This window comes from Marmota marmota, unplaced genomic scaffold (assembly GCF_001458135.2).
Source record: "Marmota marmota marmota unplaced genomic scaffold, marMar, whole genome shotgun sequence".
NCBI lineage: Eukaryota > Metazoa > Chordata > Mammalia > Rodentia > Sciuridae > Marmota > Marmota marmota.
The window spans coordinates 4392274-4412591 of NW_025999927.1; the positions used below are offsets into that span (position 1 = coordinate 4392274).

A 20318-nucleotide genomic window follows, 5' to 3' on the forward strand; every position below is an offset into this window, starting at 1 on the left:
TGCCAGATACCTTATTTGACAGTAGCTCTGTTAAGTCAACCTACTTTTCAGTATCACATTCATCAACTTCATAAAATTCTCCACCTTTGTTAAATGTGCAACTCTATTTTTTCTTTTTTGGTAGTGGGGATTGAACCTAGGGATGCTTGACTACTGAGCCTATACCTAGCTCTTTTACTTTTTTGAGACAGTCTTATTAAGTTGCCCAGGCAGGCTGGCTTTGAAACTACAATCCTCCTACCTTACTGGGATTACAGGTGTACACAACCATGCTGGACTTGCAATTCTACTTTACACAAAATTACATATAAATTTTATTTTCAGATGTTTCACTAGAGAGCAACGAATCTGAAAATGACTAACACCTAGGAAAGAGATAAATCCAGGAAGGACTTTTGAATAAGCAGTCAGTTGATTACTGAACTGCATCATGATGATCTGGCTTTCGTTTGTAACTACAGCTGCTGCAGTTCAAGAAATTAATAGTTGTATATTAAGAATTCACGTATATTTCTGCCACCATTTCTATTATTCAACTTTTTGTGTTAAGATTCTGTAAACGTCATTCTTACATTAAATGCAATATTTAGAATTAGAAAAATTATATATAGTTATATTTTTTTAATAAGTTATAATTTTCCACACTACATAAACCACATTCAAAGAAAGCATTAACAGCCAGACATGACAGAACACATCAACGCTACTTTTAATACCTGGGGATGACATGGACGCCAGCTGCTGTTTACACTGGATCTTCTGAGAGGAGAGCAGTGCACAGCCTACATAAAGAGCCTGAGTCTGCAGCACTGACTTCACACTATAGTTAAGTGGATTTGAAAGGCTAGAACCATAAGTCCACAAAACAGAAAGGAACTTGAATAACTGAAAAACATCTTCTAAATGTACCTAATTTAAAGAAAAAAAGTGAAGTTTAATTCTTGCTCAAACAAGTTGGTTCCAAATCCTGTTATCACTCATGTACAATTGTAAAAACACAAATAATTTAATGTTGTGCCTTGTCTAATCACTTATCCTACTCTTGGCATTTTAACCAATTAGAAAAGATGTCAATAAAGAGTGATACTCAAAAGACTCATTCTAACCTTGCACTTGAACACTTAACAAAAAAGACAGCACTAAATAGAAACCAAGTAAGAGTACTGTCTGGGAAGCTTCATCAAGAGACTTCAAAGATGAAGTTACAAATGTTAAATATATCAAATGCTGTGGAGAAGAACAAGAATCACTTGCTGGGAACATGGAGGTAACTGGTACCCACCATGAATTTCCTGAGTGACTTTGGGGACGCTGAATAACCTCTCTCAACTTCAGTTTTCTCATTTGCAAATAGCATTTAAAAATCAAACCAACTGGGCTGCTGTGATTCTTAAACATGATTATGAGCTTAGCACTTAGTAGAGGTACAGCATGTTAGTCTCTGCTCCACCTACCGCTTGGTGTCAGGATTATAATGCTTTACAAGGCCCATGTTTATTATTACATATGCTTCCCTAGCTGAAGAGAACTTTCATTTCTGTTATAATCTGTCATAACTAAAACAACTTACAATATTATCTTAAAGGGAAGAAAAGCAGTGCACCATGTACCTTCATGAGAAGTTTCATCAGAACCCTGAAATGAACGGCATCAGCACCCCAGAGGACCACCTCAAAGAGCCCAGTGAGCAAGTGCAGGTATTGTCTGCCGTCCTCGTCCAGGCGTTCAGGATTCCACCATGTATCATCTATAGGAATGTGGAAAAAGAGGAGCAATGCATAACCTATTTGAACATGCTACAGGGAATTTTTCATTCAAGACAGAGAATCACAGAGTCTAGAATACAGTTTTAAAAGATTTACAATTTGCATCTTACCTTTAGGAAAAGACTTTGGAGCCTTCAGTGCATAAATAAAATTCTTCAGGGAAAATATAAGTAAAACTGAGTCTTCCACTGCAACCCTCTGGGCACTGTGGAGCTGTTCTATGTAATGTGCCCACAGCTCCCCTGGTAAATCTCTGTGTAACATCAATTCTGGATGCCATTCTGAGGGGATTTCCTGAAATGTGAAAGGAAACAAAGCTAGCACACACTTGAAGAGGTTCTGAGCATGGACTATGTGGGTGGACGGTAACAGATGTACACATTCTTTGGGTAGGAGGCAAAGCTTTGTCTATATGGTATGGTGGGGAGAGGATGGATAACTTTCACACAGATTTTGAGAGGTCTAGCCATTACTATTCACAAGAAAAAGTACAGGTTAAACATGCCTTCATTTTATTTGTTTTACCTTAAGAAACTCTCTAAAAACAAATTTTACTCATATTAATCCTATAAAATAAATGGTAGGAATAAATAGGTATATTTTCGAACAGAAAGATAATGAATTGTATCTTTTTAATTTTTTTTAGTTGCAGATAGACACTATATTTATTCATTATTATTATTGTTTTAAAGTTTTTGTAGTTGTAGATGAACATGATACCTTTATTTTTATTGAATTATTTTTATATGGTGCATGTGCTAGGCAAAAGCTCTAACAATGAGCCACAACCCCAGTCCAAGAATTGCATTTCTAAAAGATCTTCAAAGGGACTTCTCTAATTTCACGCTTCCTGCTAATCGAAAGAGGGTACACAACAAAATCACCAAAGAAAAAGAATCTAAGTTCAATTGTATCAGACAATGTCTTTTTTGAGGGCTCTGATTGGCTCGATGTGCTGCTGCAATTGCAACATGCTCAGAAAGGGTATTTAAATATAAAGCAATATGATCTACTTTTATATAAAAAATTGATACACACTTTTAACACTAAGAAGTATAATTCCAGTTACCACACTTCACAAAAGAAAAAGAAGCTAGACATTAAGAGCTCACATGAAACACTTTAAAAAATATGAAGATCCATTCTTAAAGTTTATGTAACTTTAGCTAACAATGGCTATGATCAGAATTCATAAATCCTGAAAGTGTAAATAAATGTAATAAAATGTGATTCATTTAGCAAATCCTATAATGTGTATTCCTTTGAAATTTGGAGGAAAAATAAAAACAAAATACAATTATGTAGGGCAGATATGAAAAAAAAATAATCTCATTACCTCAAGATGTAGTACTAGATAGAAATAAAATAGTTGAAACATGTCCCTGTAATACTGTCAAAAACAATAGAAGGCTGGAAAGATCCATATCTAATAGAATATTTGATTTTTAAAATATACAAGATCTTAGGGGTTGGAGTTGTGGCTCAGTGGTAGTATACTTGCCTAACATGTGTGAGGCACTGGGTTCGATTCTCAGCACTGAATATAAATAAATGAATAAGATAAAGGTCCACCAACATCTAAAAAAATTTTTAAAAAATATAAACAAGATCTCGTTTTAGTTAATAATAGAATTAAATAATGTTTTGTTCAAGTACTAATACACTAAGCAAATTGTTCATCAGTCAAGGTAGTTAAATATAACTTGGAAAACTACCCAATAAAGATAATAAAGTGAAGACATAAAAACTTGCAACCTTGCAACTCTACAAATCAATTAAATTTTCTGCAAAAGCATGGGAGCACCTAATTCAGGACCTCACTGCAATCCAAGGTGCTTCACGTTTCTCCCACCCAGCAACCAGACACCACATCTCTGCCTCTGAGTTTTGGTTTTGCTGTAACAGGTCAGGTTTTCAACTGACTCAATATTCAGCTTTCTGCAGACTGCACTCCTTACCATCGCAGTAATGACACTTTCCAGCTTCTTTATTTTTTTCTGCAACAAACTGAAGACTCTCATTGCAAATGGAAAGCGAGTTTCTTTTAAAGATGAACAGCAGGAGACAAGTACAGACACAATCACGTGAAATGTTACTTTCTGCTTCAGACTAAAAGTCTCCTTTTCACCAGTGTTTATTAAATCTTCAACCTTGAAAAACAAACACATTCCATTACTGATAACTCTTAATTTTTGTAAAACAGCTTTTTCTATCTCAGGCCTATTGAGGTATTGTGTGTTTTACATACAAAGTGAGAGGACAAATATAAAGCTTTTAAAAATATAATAAGCACGGATTTCTAAGTACTTAAAAATAAATATTCTCACAAACTAGATGAACATAATCACACTTGCAAACTAGTTAATGTGTTCAAATCACAGTTATTAACTTTACAAAGCTTTACTCATTAAGGCAAATACTTTTCTATTTTGCTACTTTAATTAAAAAAAAAGACTTTTAAGTTTTCAATGAGAATGAGAGGGAAAAATGAAGGTGAAAAAGAACACATTATTCTCACTAGTCTAATTCAGAACCACAGTGAAAAGAATGATATACCAAGGCTCTCAAACATTCTGCAAAATATCTGAACAACATTTTACTTGTTTAAAGTAAGATAATCAGTATATTCAAGAATGCAAATAAATAAGAAGAATCTAGAAAAACAGAAGCGGAGAGTTCAATAAGAGCATAAGAAGGAAAGCTGGGGTGGACATCAATAGACACCTACCATTTTCAACATTGAAGAAGGGACTCCTGAATTTATATTGCCAGCCAACACTTGAATCATCTTCTGATTTGCTACACCACTCAGTTTTCCTGATTTTGTGCTTTTAATCACACTTTCAAGAGCTGTAAAAAATTATGAATAGTGTGTCCTCATGCCACCAACACTCACATATAGAACAGTGTAAAGTAAGGAATTTGTGTAAAAATTCTAGTATCGCTCTTCAAAGGTTTACTTTTTATTTTTCTTTCTTATCCAGTTCTGAATATCTGAGTCAACTTCCTTTTCTTCTTTTTTTGTGATATGAAGGATTGAGCCACATCTCCAGCCCTTTTTTATATTTTATTTAGAGACAGGGCCTCACTAAGTTGCTGAAGCTGGCTTTGAACTCACTATCCTCCTGCCTCAGCTTCCCTAGCTGCTAGAATTACAGGGGTGCACCACTGCGCCCAGCCCAATTTCCTTTATGTTGTATATTTTTCATCTTGGCAATTTTTTAAAAAAATTGTGCTGAGATAAAATAAACACAATTTATTCAAATAGTGAATACAGACAGTTTTAAATTTACTTATCTTTAAAGTGTTACCTGTTTGCTTTTTCTAAAACCCACCTAAATTTCTTACCTTCTTTCCAGCCTTTTAACAGAGGATGCAGAGAGCAAATTCCGGATTTTGATAAATACAAAGCGATTTTCACTTCAGCAGATCCCACATCATCATCAGTGATAACCATGAAAGGCAGCAAATGCACAACCACCTGATTTGACAACTGATCATTTCCACTTAGTATCTCTTCTCTAATTAATACATCTGCTGCTATCTCAAGGGCCCTGTACCTAAGAGATACATGAGCATGTTTTGTTGATACATGTTCGAGACTTAAGTAAAAATTAATCATTATGTTGTTTATAGTTTAACTGACAAAATCTCCTTACCAAAAAAAGTATTATTCAGAAACATATCTCTTAAAATCCATGCTAATAAAGGAGTTACCTTTTATATATGTAAACATCTTTATAAATTACCTTATGTTATCTTGTCAATTAAAAAAAATTAAAAATCAACACCTCAACTATAATACATATATCAAATTGCGTATCTCAACTTCTCTACTTACCAGAGATTCACTCATACATTCAAAAAATTAACTAAGCACATCCTATATCATTATATACACATACTAATGTGAGAAATATCTGTATGACAGACACAAAACCGAGTATGACATGCTCTCGTGCTCTAAGAAGCTGGAAAATGCTTATGTGCCCAAAATGAAATAACCAGAGCTCATCAAATACTACCAGAAGATATCATGTGCCTCTGAACTTATTTATATCTGTATTCAATTACAAAGTAATAATTATGTAAAAGTAGTATAGAGTAAAAAAAAAATCAGAAAACTCTTCATCCTACAAAATTTATTATATCTTAACACACCACATATGAATATTAATATATATTATTAGTATGACATACTTTTGTATTTTATTTAAAAATTTCATACATAGAAATTATGAAAAATACACATAAACCCAAATTAGTTATAAAATGTAAGAAGATGTTACATTAGGATTTCCTACTACCACAACCAAAAGGCCACATAACTAAATTATTAGTTGAAAATTTAAAAAAAGAAAGAAAGAAAATCAATTTGTACTTGGTACAAGAACTCCATTCAAAAGAGCATGAAGAGAACAGAAGAGAAATGAACACATACCACTTCCTATTCTTTGAAAGTTCTGCTCTTTGAAAGAGATTCAGAAGATTTGAAACAGTTACTTCTGCACTGAAGTGTTGCTGGAAAATCTAGAGGGGGAAAAAAACCCAAGAGCAAATATTTACATGCCTCAAACATATATGGTGTTTCAAAAATGAACTTTAAAAAATAATGAATTATGATGAATTTTTCCTAACAATCCCAGTATAAAGTTTATGAGAGAAATTTCTCAAAAGTGGCACTCATTTCCCAATTTTTTATGGTCCCAAGGTATTGCTATTGATAACTGTGAAGTCTAATTACTTCTTTGAGCTCCCTCTAAAACAGACTTAAGTCTGTGCCCTCAAGTGAACAAATTTCCAATGGAGTAATAATTTCCAAATATACTCTAGTCTACAGCAGAGAATAATGTGAGAAGAGCAATAAAATATTCACAAAATGTAAACACCCACAAACAAATTTACTCACCTCAAAAGCACTCAGAGCCGACAAAACAACATCTATGTTATCATCACCTAATCGGGTTAAAATAGCTTCTTTTATGAAAGACTCATCAATGCCTTCCTGAGCAAGAGAAAAATAAATTAATTCAGCTGCTGCTATAAACCTCACAAGACTAGCCAAAAAAGAAGAGTGGTTTTATGAAAAGCACTCCAGAATCTCAATCATAGGCCCAAGTACTAGAGGAAAAGAGTCAAACACAGGAACGGAGCAATCTATCATGGGCCTTATAAGATTAGTAGTTTAGTAAAAACTTCTTCCAGTTTCCACTGAAGGAACTGGATTATATTTATAATCCATTTTTAAAGTAAGGAGTTGATCTTGTTAAAACAAGAGCCCAGATATTGAAATACACAGACTAAAGAGCAAGAATGTCCAGGTTTGAATCCAAACTCTGCTGTCCAGTAGGTATGAGACCTTTGGCAAGTTCCCTAATTCTGGGCTGCACTGTTGCCTTGGAAATAGGACTGCTCATAAAAACATCTAACTCAAAACGTTGTTATAGGCTTAAAAACACACACTAGGGCTGGGGTTGTGGCTCAACAGTAGAGTGCTTGCCTAGCGTTTGATCCTCCGCACCACATAAAAATAAATAAATACATAAAAATACTGTGTCCAACTACAACTAAAAAATAAATATTTTTTAAAAATGCATCAAAATAAAGCATTTCTCAGAACTTCAGTATTAAATCAACTATCTTTGAAGAACATTTTCACAGATCCTAAAGTTGCTTTAAATTATTACTTATAACAACTTTAAAATTGAGTTAACTTTTTAAAATACACAAGACACAAAACAAAAATACAAAACATTTTTTAAAACCAACATTGTAAATATCAAAAACTATAAAATTAATTTCTATAATTATACAATATCAATTCTTAATGATAACTTCAATTTCTTATTCTAAAATTATTCTGCTCATCAGAAAGTCAAAGAAATCACATCTGAAAATTATCTGACACAAACCTTTGATGTTCTCATGACATTTTTCAGATGATTAACAGCCAGAAGTCGCACAGGAGCAAGTGGATGATTCAGACTAAGCATCAAGGAAGTGTCAGAATCTGCTAAAATCTGTGGGTTCAACAAAAATATCCAATGATTTCACCTAATCTGAGCAGCATACGAACAGTAATAAAAATACCCCAAACTGCACAACATATTCAATTACACCCAAGCAAAATTGTCTCCAGAACATGGTGAATCACAACAGATGAAAACATATGTATGGTTAATGGTTGTATTTTGTGTGTACTTGTATGTATGAGAAGGTTTAATTTAGTGAAGAAATTCTATGAAATAACTCTGCCCTTTTTACAGATACCTATTTCAGAGTGAACAGCACCCCAAAACAAAAAGAATCTCAAAATTAGTGGAACATAAACCTGAGAATCAAATTAATGACAATTTAATTAATAAATGTAATCAGACTAAGGAGGAACTCTACCTCTCAACCCAAGATTTGGAAATGCAACACTGTTAAAGATAAAAGTCTGATTATGTAAGAGAAAAACTAAACCTATCATATTCCCTTCATAATACCCATTTTCAAGACTAATTGTAAGAGCTTCTGCTTACATGTATAACTTCTAGCATAAAAACCTAGGGTGAAAGCACCAGATTTTGGAAGTCCTACCATGATCACCATTTTTCCTAATCATAACTGAAACAGCCACATGGGGTCAGTGAATACTACAGTTAAAGCACAGACCCAGAGAAAGACAAGAAGCACCACCTTCTGGTGACTGTTAATGAACACCATATATGAAATTCCCCAACAACTGTTTTCCTGAAATATGCATCACGTTCAGTTATTTAAAATTACTGTACTTTCTTCAATATGTAACTCTTGCTTCTGAGCCTTACATCAAACAACCAGGCAAACTGTTCAGTCTCGTTTCTGATTTTTTCCAGAAGGAAGGAGAGTAGGACATTTCCAAATGCAGCTCTTCGAGCAACCACATAATGTCTATTTACTAAAAATCACAATTCCTCTATAGAAGAACAACATACCTGATACTTTCCTCCACTTGTAGAAAGAGAAATAAATTGGTGAAAAAGTTCCTGTTTTTTAAGAGCTGTAATTTCTTTTAGGTGATCCTCTAACACAACATCCAATGTGCTGGGGTACCTAGGAAGAGATAGAAGAGTTCATTCACTTAAGAAAGTTACTAACCACATACACCATACATGTATAAAGAAAAGAAATAAAATGAAATTTTAAAAATAACTGAAAATGAAACTTTAAATTTAACAAATGAGGGCTGGGGTTGTAGCACACTGATAGAGTGCTTGCCTAGCACATGTGAGCCACTGAGTTCAATCCTCAGTACCACAAAAAAATAAATAAAATAAAGGTCCATCAACAACTAAAAAAAAACTTTTAAAAAATTAATTTAACAAATGGTATACATAAAATCAAATGATCAAGTTTGGTACTCTTATAGCTTCAAGAATGAAATAGTGTCTCTATAAAAAAAAAATTACACTCCCCACAATCCCCATTCAACACCTATTTCCTTTTTTTTTCTTGCATTTTTTTCTGTAACTAGTTATATATGACAGTAGAATGCATTTTAACATACCATACATAAATGAAGTATAACTTCTCATTTTTCTGGTTGTACATGCCCTATTTCCTTTTGTATTTCAAATATATTTAATTCCTATTCTTGCATCTTCATGAAAAGGAAAAAATACGAAGTCTCTTTACAAGTTACAATATATTAAGATATGACCTGTGAACTTTATCTTCACAGAACAGAGGAAGTGTACATGAACAAAGAGCACAAACACACATAGAGCTTACTTGCTTTCCAATAGTCTGATGAGTGGAAGAAATTGTTCATTAAGCAAAGACACTTTATTAGGATCAATTTCTTCCTGTGAACAATATGAAATATACTCTTCAAAAAGAAGGCTGAAAAAGGAAGTAGAAATATCAACAGACAGAATTACCATTCATTCAGTCCTTCCTATGACCTAGGTAATTTACAAATATTATCTCTGTCATACTTGTACCAAGTTAGAAATTATAAAACCTCTTTTACTGATTAAAAAAAAAAAAAAAAAAAGCTAAGGCATAAGACATCTTCCAATTTGTCTGATGTCCAAATAAATAGCAAAAAACCCCAACCCTTAGCCCTTAATGTACCAGAAAAGGAAGATTGGGGTATTTAATTTTAAACCCCCTTCTCTTTCTCAAGCCTAAACTAAGCCTTCACATGTACACTGTCATTTAACTCTCAGTCCAACCTCTGAGCAAGGGGACAAATGATGCACATCAGCAGACAGATCCCTGTCAACCTCACACAATGGCAAAAATAGATCCAGGGTCTGACCTCCAGAACTTACTCCTCTAATGGAAGGGTGGAAGTAGGATTCTAACCTACTGCAATTTTATTCACTGTTACCAAGTTTAATTAGGAAAAGAAAAAAAGGAAGATACAATTTTGTGTGTTTTTTGAGATAGGTCTTCACTGGGTTTCCCAGGCTGGCCTTGAATTCATGAACTCAAGTGATCCTCCAACTCAGCTTCCCAAGCAGCTGGAATTACAGGTTATGTACCACCATGCCTAGCTAGAAACAATCTTTACTGCATGCTTATCCCCAATATTAAGTTTCCAAATGAGTTCCAATAGTGTTGAAACTTTTTTGGGGGAAAACTGGATTGAACTTAAGGGTACTTGGCCACTGAGCCACATCCCCAGCCCCACTTTGTATTTTATTTAGGGACAGGGTCTCACTGAGTTGCTTAGTGTCTCACTTTTGCTGGGGCTGGCTTTGAACTTGAGATCAAGCTGCTGGGATTACAGGAGTGTGCCACCACACTCAACTTAGTAGTAATTTTAAACACTAACAAATTGCATTCAATTTAGCTTACCCATTACCTTCCATTTCCTTCTATAAGCTATAAAGACAAACAGAAAACTTACTTTTGCTGTTTTTGCTTTTGCTAACCAATGCTGAAACAAATACTGATTGAGCCACAGGCATGAAAATCAGAAGCATGTTAAAAACAATAGCTTACCTGGCTAACAAGTGGTCTACATTGTTCTTCAGTGATATTTTAGTAAGTATAGATTCCAAGAGTGTCTTATAGATTTGACCATCTCCTTCTTCAGTTTTTTCTCCTTAATATGTAACAAATTAAACTGAGTCAGGAGAAATTCTTTTGCATGCTCACATGATAAAATTTACTTATAGCAGAAAACTTTTCTTTTTTTTTTAAATTTATTTTTAATTTTCGGCAGACATTGATTATATGTGGTGCTGAGGATCGAACCCAGGCCGCACGCATGCCAGCCGAGCGCGCTACCACTTGAGCCACATCCCCAGCCCAGCAGAAAATTTTTCTAAAAGTAATTTTTAATATATAAATTTACATTTAGCTTTCTACCCATTTTTAAAGATGTATGATCTATTTATATTTCTCAGACCATTTTCTCTTTATCTGATACTCTCTCTATTGGGGGCAGGAGGATACAAAGACTAAAATTTTTGCACTTCTGTTTTATTATGAACATAATTATGAGAACACTTGTTGACAACAAATACTACCAGGTCACATTAGAAGTTAGTGGTGAAGCTGGGGCATGAGCCTAGCTCTTATAAACTGTATCTGAGGCTATACTTCTACTGTGATAGCTCCTTACTGAGCCAAGGTTATCACTTTCTAGTCTACATTTACTATAAACGTGGATCTAATATTAGATGCTGTTTCAAAGCCTGGGATTACATTATTCATCATTATTAGGATACAAAGAACACATTTTCATTTATGCTAGCCATTTCTCTGAAATGCAAGATTTACACTAAGATTCGGTTGTGCAGATCTTATTGTACAACAGACTGATATAATTCTAAAGGAGTCTTTCTTAGCATTCTCGAAGTAGCAAGAGGACCAAGTATTTCCTCCTTCTTTCTGTGTTTATTAAAGGATAAAAACAAATATGCAAATAACTACTTAACTACTTTCTAATTAATCTTTTAAGTTTTTTTTTTTAATAATTAGTATATTTAATGCATGAGATTTTCTTGGACTTTTTTTTTTTTGGTACCAAGAATTTAACCCAGGAGCACTTAACCACGAAGCCACATACCCAGTATGATTTTATTTTTTATTTAGAGTCAGGGTCTAACTAAGTTGCTCAGGGGCTCCCTACATTGCTGAGGCTGGCTTTAAACTTGTAATCCTCCTGCCTCAGTCTCCTGAGCCACTGGGATTAACAAGTATGTGCCTCCATGCCTGGCTGGATTTATATATTAATGACTCTCAGAAGAAAAAAATTTTTTTGGCAGCTGGATATTTAGTGTGAATTAATCACTAAAGATCATTAAGAACCTAAAGGAGAAAGAAAAAGTTTACTGAGTAATATACTTTAACATAATCCCATGGTCTTTTTTCGTGTAGAGACTATTTGATAGAATTCTCAGAAATCACTTAGTAATTCCAGGATCTCTCCCATCCCAAATCTTTCTCACACAGGAACAACAGATAAGTTGCATGGAAACAATTAGACAGTGGGAATTTTAAATGGTCTGAAGGTATTAACCAGAGTGTAGTTCCTATCAAGAGTCACACTTTAGAAAGTAAGCTCTAAACACAGACATACAGCTACGTACCTGCAATGTGATGAGTGAGGGCGACCACCAGATGGGGAAGCATATAACGCAGAAGAGGACTGACATCATGTGTTTCAGAAATACCGTGAAGTATTGCAGTAAGATCGGGAACATTACACAAGTGAGGAAAAGGCCTTTGAAGAAGCAAGTACATATGAGGTTGACAAGTGAGACAAGCAGCAATATAAAAAGTCTATAACTCATCTCACAAAAATTTTCCAAATAACTATGTTCACTCAACTAGCATCATTTCTCAGTTCAATGATACTTACTTTTTCCCAAGGCTCTCTGGCTTCTGTCTCTGGAGAAGAACAATCAAGCAACCTAATCCATCCTTGACCAAGGAGGGTACTTTAGTCAATGTTCTGATGATCTGTGATGCCAGTGAATTAACGACTGTATCTTCCATTGTCACTTTTACAGAGATCTGACATATTATCATGTATGTTGCAGCTCTGTAATCTGGTAAAGATGATTTTAATCCCTACATATTTTTGAAATATAAGGAAAATGCCCAAGTATAAGGGTTATTTTCTTCTACTTAAAATGTTACTTTTACCATAACAAATTATTACATCACATATATGTGTATCAAAACATCATGATACCCCATAAATATATAATTCTTATGTTTAATGTGCCCATTAAAAATAAAATTTTTAAAATGTAACAAAGTAGATATTAATAACACCTACACACAAGGACAATTAACCAATCATTCTTCAAAAGTAGAAAATCCACTAATTGAGCCCATTCCTGAGTTGATCCAGGGATGAAATGCATCTATTAGATGAGAGAAGAGATCTCTGAAATCTTCTAACTCAAACATACACTATGCATCCTGACAGGAACCAACATGCTCTGCTTTTATCTGGAAATCCCTATCTGTAGAAGGGAGACTTCAATCAGATCACTAACAGAAGTAAAAAAAAAAAAAATCTGATAAAGAACATTGGGACAATTGTGGGAAGTGAGCCTCACAGGATTCTATGAAGTCAGCAGGCAGCAAGGCACTTGAGAGAAAGAAATCCCAAGAAGCAGAAGCCAGTGCAAAGAGAACAGATGCATGTCTGTCTGCACCCTGAAGACTGTCTGCTCTTCTCTTTCCAATAAAGAGACTGCTATTGGGCTGGGGATGTGGCTCAAGAGGTAACACGCTTGCTTGGCATGCGTGGGGCGCTGGGTTCGATCCTCAGCACCACATAAAAATAAAATAAAGATGTGTGTCCACAGAAAACTGAAAAATAAATATTAAAAAAATCTCCCTCTATTTCTCTCTCTCCTCTCTATCTTAAAAAAAAAAAAAAAGAGAGAGAGACTGCTAAAGTTATAGATCTGGAAGACAGCAGCTGGGCTATAGAGCCAACAGTTATTCTCTCTCTCTCTCTCTTTTTTTGGTATCAGAGATTAAATCCAGGGGCACTTTACCACTGAGCCACATACCCAGTCCCTTTAAAATTTTTATTTTGAGACAGGGTCTTGCTAAGTTGCTATGGTTTGCTTTCAACTTGCAATCCTCCTACCTCAGCCTCCTAAGTCACTGGGATTATAGGAAAGTGCCCAGCCCAATGGTTATTCTTAAAAACCTAATTAAGGTCTGAAAAAAATTATATTTTTACATAAAGATTAAGTCTTATCAATCATCTAAAATAAAATGTACACTTAAAAACATTTTTACTTAAATGAAATTTTCAAAATTAAGAAAATTCCATTAAATTCCATTAAGTACAAAATACTTGACATATCGACAGGACCAACCTTTTGGATATATGGAAATAGTTTGGCAACGACACTGTCTGATATTTCTTCAGCAGCCACTAAAGCAGACACGATGGTAGAAGCATAAAAAGCCAAGAGCACCCGCAACTGAGCAGAGCTTCCTCGGTACTCAGCAAATACCTGAAACAAGGAACACAAACCAAAAATGCAGGGGAGCAGATGAAGACACAAAAATATTTATAGCTCTCCTGACCTACTCTGTCATTTTAATTTTTACATTTGTAACAACAAGTACACAACAGGACAAGAATGAAATGCCTAACAATCTTCCTGATATTTTTAGATGTTTCTTTGTTTAAATTATCACCATTACCTAGAATATGACAAGGAACAGACTTATTTATCTTTGTAGAAAAACACCTTTGGTGAGAAAAGACTTAAAATGTTCACGCCCCAACACAGCATAACATTTAACAAAAGGAATTTCTTCAAATTCCATTATTCTTAGGTTAAGGCTTTATTTAGTATGTCTTCTTCTTTCAGAGCAAGCAACCATTTCATGGACTCAAACATGCATGAAACAATACACTACTCACCTTCACAGACTTGGTCACCAGGCTACAAATGAAATCCATGAATCCCAGATCTTTGTAGCAATGGGTAATCAAGGTGCCCTTAGCTAAGGGCACTCCTGATTGCTGTAATTGACAAAAAAAAATAAGATATTAAGGATATTCATCAATAGATCATTATTTTCAAGTACCTACCCTAATTATGTCTTTATACTGCTGAAGTTCATGAGTACAAAATTTAATCACATACCATTAATTGTATTGATGAAATAAATAAAATAATAAATAAAACTATGCAGACTCCAGAAATCAAAAAAAGCAGGCCAACAATGAAGGCAAAGAACTCAGTGGAAAATACTTAGTATATGTCACATTTTGGTATGTATTTATATAAAGCTGGATTCTCTAGCTTCTTAGTAATTCTACTGGTTGTATTTGATTTCTGAGTTAATGTGACATGGGTTTACCACTGCTTTGCAAAAAATGCTAATAAAGAAAATAGACCAGGAACCTGCCCCGCTTACATCATTACTCATACCACCTAGCATTGTACACAGTCTGTATGGAGTGCTCAAATACTGAATAAATCAATGAAAGGAGAATCTGGAGTAACCTTTAGGAAGAATGAGGTTTGGATACCTCAAATACAAGTTTCTAGGGAGTAGCAGAGTTTGTGTGTGCAGATCAGTGGAAAAGCTTTTAGGGCAGAGAGAATGTTGGGAACTGCAGATGAATAGACAGCTTTATCACAGGTTGCCTTTTTTTAAAAAATATTCTTTTAGTTGTTGATGGACCTTTATTTTAATTATATGTGGTGCTGAGAATCAAACCCAGTGCCTCACACATGCTAGGCAAGTACTCTACCACTGAGCCACAACCCCATCCTTAGTTGGCCCTTTTGACACTTTAGTTCAAGTGCTTTATAGCCAGATTCTTAAATTCTCCTTTGAATTCAAAATTTCTCATTCCTTTCCTTTAACTCATTCTGATTGGTGTCCTCACCATCATCATCTGTCGAATTTTCTGCAGTTTCATGGCTACTTTTATGCTCATGTACCCTCTTCTCAACTGGATTACCAGGCTCAATATAGCGTTCGTAATTACATGCTAACAACATATACTTACGTGTTGCAAAGTGCTAATGGCAAGTCAGTGGTTTTACTGTAATTCTGTGTTTTCTGATCTTACACAGACCCTTTCTGCTAGGCAACTATCCTTTATTCATTTGTAAGTCAACTTCTAACACCTTATTCATAATTTTTGTAATTTCCTGAAGATTTTCAACTTATCCTTATCCTTTTAATTTTGGTCTTTCATCATCTCCAACTTCTTCAGTTCCAAAACTTAAAATGCCAAACATCATGGAGCAGTGGAAAAAGACACAGGCTGTTAATATCAGATTGGGATTCAAATTCCAACTCTGCACTTTATAGTCATATGAACTCTAGCAAGTAACTTAATTTTCTAAGCCTGTCTTCATCAGTAAAAAACAGTTCTATAAGAATTTAAGATAATATAACATAAAATGCCTAGACTGATGTTCAGATCCTAAATAAATGCCAAATGTTATTAGTTAATTTCAACTGGAAGTCAGAAAATAAAATATAGATAATATCTGAACTATCCCCAGGAGCACAAAGAACTTATTTTTTTTCCAAATTACACCCCTTAACAAGGTTTGTAATGATTATATAAAGACATACATCATTTAATAATCATACCTTAACTGGGAACAACCAGAACCACTTGTGCTTTGGATTATGAATTTTTAGAAGTTGTATAACCCGCACAAATATTCTTGTTTCATGGTATGGCAGAACACAACCAATGAGGCTATCTTGATTATAAAGATGGATGTGAAATCTAAGGAAAAAGCAAACAATTCAAATTGACACAAAATTTATAAGTATATTTCCCGACATGTCCAAATTACATACCAATAAGCTAAAAATACCTAGAATATAGCAGATAAATTCTGAAGATACATTAAATTCTTCTCAGTCTTCAGAATCTAGCTCACACCTTGCTCCTTTCAAGGTGCTTTTCCTAAGTCTCCAGGCAAGTGTTCCCTCTTACTGTCCTACGCCTTTACATGTACTTTTTCTTACATTACCAAACTGCTTTGCCTTTTATTAGTTTTACATATACTTTAGAATTAGCCAACATGTTATTTTTCCATAAAGTTTTCTTTCCTCAATGACTCCAGAGCTACCCCCTGCCCCAAATTTTACATAAATCTTTACTAAGACATTTATTTCAAAATAGTACCCAAGAGTAAACTACTTATCTGTGTATCAAAGTATTTGTTGAATAAATTAGTTAACAAAGAAATAAATGAAAAATCAAACGCAAAAGTTCTTATATTAAGGATGTATTTGGGAGAAACTAAGTGCTAGACAACAAAGGGAAATTTTATGCACTTCTGAACTCCCCTTTACCTCTAATGTTCTAATAATCAGAAGACCCAAGTTAAAAGTAGGTTTTCTTTTAAAAGGAAACTACTATACTTGCTCATCTCCATTAGTGAAATTAACATCTTTCTACTTCTAAAATACATATACGGGAACAACAAACAAAAATATGTAAGCTCTAATATGATGCCAATCAATGAGGAAATGAGCAGAAAACTTACTAACAATTTCCAAAGCAGATGAAAGATCAGACCTTGGAAACAAACTTCATGTATACCCTAGTTCTTTTCTTAAGCTCCTCAGAACTAATGAGTTTAAAACAAATGGATCTTAAGTAGAGTTTTTTTTTTTTTTTTTAAGAGAGAGAGAGAAAAGAAGAGAGGATTTTTTAATATTTATTTTTCAGTTTTCGGTGAACACAACATCTTTATTTTATTTTATGTGGTGCTGAGGATCAAACCCAGCGCCCTGCACATGCCAGGCGAGCGCATTACCGCTTAAGCCACATCCCCAGCCCAGTAGAGTGTTTTAACAGAAGAACATGCTTATTTCAAGTTCTAGACATATTAAGCTCTCAACATAGTAAGGGGTCTTCAACTACTTAATTTTTTAAAAGAGGCCAGCCCACAGTTATTTCTGTAATTCCATCAGCTACCTGTGAATCAACCACTCCAGACACTTATGCGCTGGCTTAAGCAGGAAGTATGGGGACAAATGAATAAGAAATAATGAAATATTTTCATCCAGCTGTTTGTTCACGGCTTTGGTCTGAACACTGCGTTCCAAGGTCTTTGCTAGCTGGCTGAACAACGGTGCTTCAAACTGCTCAAAGGCAGGATCAATTCCAAGCAGCTCTTCCAGGCCAGTGCATCCTAGGAAAAGGTAGGTTTATTTAACTAGTCTCTGCAAGTAAACTCATCCCATCCTCTTTTACAGTTTTACTTAGTCTGAAAGTCTATGAATTCTTTTAGCATGTGTAACACACAACGTAGTTCCAAACAGATTTCTAGTTTTCAACACACAAGACTTAATCTTATGTCATTAAGCAGGAAAAAAGAAAAGTACTTCAGGGCAGAAGCAACCTTTCTTCTTGCTTTCTTAAATCCTGTTTAAATATCCTCTCAAAAACTAGGCCACTCCTCCTGGAAGACTTCTCCATCCCAGCACAACCCCAGTCCTTTTTTAGCTATTCTTTCTTTTTACGTATTAGTTTACCTTCCTAATCTTGTTTCTTGTTCCTGAGATTCAGATACCACTACCTAAATATGTTTCAAGCACCTAACACAAGGTTAAGTTGTCACGTGACAAATGCTAGGGAAGAAAGCAGGGCAAAAGAGAAAACAAGAAAATACAGCAACGCTCCGAAAACAAACGCTTCAAAGCCCTTTCCAAAGTTAAGGGTGGCTCACCGATGGCAAAGGCGGTGTCCCTGTCGATGGTGGCCGCTTCCTTGGGGTCAAACAACAAAGAGGCAACTTCATCTCTAGACAAGAGACTGGGATCACTTTGAGGGAGGGCGAGTCGTTGCAGCTGCTGGGCTAAGGACGTCATCTTTCACGCCCGCGACTTCTAAAAAACACTAAGAAACACAATCGCTGGGAGAGGTGCGTGCGAAACTACAGGAGGCTCCTCTGAAAGCTGTCAATGCCGCCGGTGCAGGCAGCTTTCCCCGGCACGCAGCGCCCTGCAGCACGCACGAATCGGTTGACCCGGAGTCGCCGAACCCCGACTTGCAAACACCCCGACAAGAGCGTCAACCGCGGGCTCCAGTCCCCGGGCCGCGCCAAGGCTTTCCTCGACCCCGAACCCCGCGGACACCCCGGCCCCACCGACGCCTTACCTTCCCGCGGCAGAGCGCCCCGGCCCGCAGCCACACCAAGCAGCCCCTCACCCGAAGCGCTGAATTTCAACAGGACTTGGAAGCCAAAAACACCTCACAGAGGCTACCACATGGCATCCGTGAGCCCAGCCCTCGACCGGAAACCTGCAGCAAATTTCAGAGGAGCTTCCGGTTCCGGGATCTAAGGGAAGAGAAGAGGTACAATCTTATGAGACACAGAGGAGCCAGCCCCCCCTCACCGCCGCGAGGCCCCGCCCACGCACCCCGCCTCCAGCCTTGGCTTTCCGCTCCCTCGCTCTGGAGCAGCGGTCTTGAACTCAACGGTTAGCGTCAGGGTGTCAACCTCCGGCGAGGCTTTTTGCAAACTCTAAGGATCTGTAGCCGCCATCATTCACTCTATACGCATCTATCCAGCAGCCGTGCGCAGTGTCGCGTAATGTCGCGTCGCGGGTTCAGATCTCAGCGCGGCGCTTTCCGGTTGTGCCGCTCCACCGCCGCGTGTCGTCTCTGAGTTTGTTACGTGCTCTGTGAAGTGGGGTCGAGCCGCCCCGAGCCCCGGGCCCCGGCTGTGGCTGTTTGGTGCGCCTTCCCAGAGGGCGCGCGGGGAGGGGGTCATTTACAAACTGTGAAAGCACCCGATCGTTTGAACGCCTGGTGACTTTCAACAAATGAACGTGTAGGAGCAACTCTCCCTCCAGTCCACACACAGTGTCCAGCGCCCGCGGTTCGCTCCTTCCCGGCGAGGGCGCCCCGGCAGCCCGGCCCCAGGCGTGCGTCCTGCGTTGGCCTGGCCGAAAGGTCCCACGTCCCGACCTACTAAGCTTGCTTCCAGGGCGGCGTGGTAATGCCAGGCAAGGTGGCCTCTCGCAGCCTGCGCGGAATGAGGGCGCTGGGTGCCGCAAGTGCCTGCCAGTCGGTGGAAACATCCATTTCAGTCGCGGAGAGCGCCAGTCTTTGCGCACCCCAAGAGAATGTCGGAGACATGTACAAATACAGGGGCTCCCCTTTCCTGTGCTTTCTGCAGATTTTGTCCCATTTCTTATCTTTTGTTGTTGGGTTGTTTTAAGGGCACTCACGACAGCCACAGGTTGTCTTCGGTTGTTTTTGCAGGTAGTTATTAATCTACCTTTTCCCGGGTGTTGATAGCCTTGCAAAGATGACAGGAAAGTGCAGGAGGCTATTTCATCCTGACCCACATCTCTCGTAGGAATTTTGTTCTTCTTTCTCAGGAATTTTACCTTTATAAAAGCAACTAGTTTTGAGTAGTAAGTAAAGAATGAAAATCAGGCCTATTTTCTTGCTTTACTTTTATCTGGAAAAAAAATCCTCTATACATTTTTAAAGGCTTTATCAAAGTGAAATTGAAAAATGTACTAAGGATATTTGGTTCAGTCTTCTCTGTCAGCTCTAATGATACAGAGTGCCATGCTAAATTTTAC

At 36.5% G+C, this 20318-nt stretch overlaps 1 protein-coding gene across 3 annotated transcripts in view; it reads right to left on the bottom strand.

The window, feature by feature from the left end:
- The window catches only part of Heatr1 (HEAT repeat containing 1), a 44401-nt gene extending 24683 nt beyond the window's left edge, over positions 1–19718 (bottom strand). The window contains exons 1-21 of one of the 3 annotated variants that reach the window (XM_048800400.1): positions 19143–19718; positions 18880–19060; positions 18449–18608; positions 17695–17911; positions 16350–16491; positions 14653–14754; positions 14096–14236; positions 12610–12821; positions 12338–12471; positions 10743–10845; positions 9522–9632; positions 8726–8843; positions 7679–7786; positions 6676–6771; positions 6208–6296; positions 5115–5326; positions 4495–4616; positions 3725–3916; positions 1877–2060; positions 1611–1747; positions 717–909 (exon numbers count right to left, since the gene is read on the bottom strand). In XM_048800400.1, the coding sequence (XP_048656357.1) occupies positions 717–909; positions 1611–1747; positions 1877–2060; positions 3725–3916; positions 4495–4616; positions 5115–5326; positions 6208–6296; positions 6676–6771; positions 7679–7786; positions 8726–8843; positions 9522–9632; positions 10743–10845; positions 12338–12471; positions 12610–12821; positions 14096–14236; positions 14653–14754; positions 16350–16491; positions 17695–17911; positions 18449–18590 (2755 nt within the window). In that variant the 5' untranslated portion in view covers positions 18591–18608; positions 18880–19060; positions 19143–19718. Of the gene's footprint in view, positions 1–716; positions 910–1610; positions 1748–1876; positions 2061–3724; positions 3917–4494; positions 4617–5114; positions 5327–6207; positions 6297–6675; positions 6772–7678; positions 7787–8725; positions 8844–9521; positions 9633–10742; positions 10846–12337; positions 12472–12609; positions 12822–14095; positions 14237–14652; positions 14755–16349; positions 16492–17694; positions 17912–18448; positions 18619–18879; positions 19061–19142 lie in introns of those variants that run through there. The other 2 variants (XM_015504351.2, XM_048800401.1) reach the window with 2 other exon arrangements.
- Between the last annotated feature and the right edge of the window lie 600 nt (positions 19719–20318).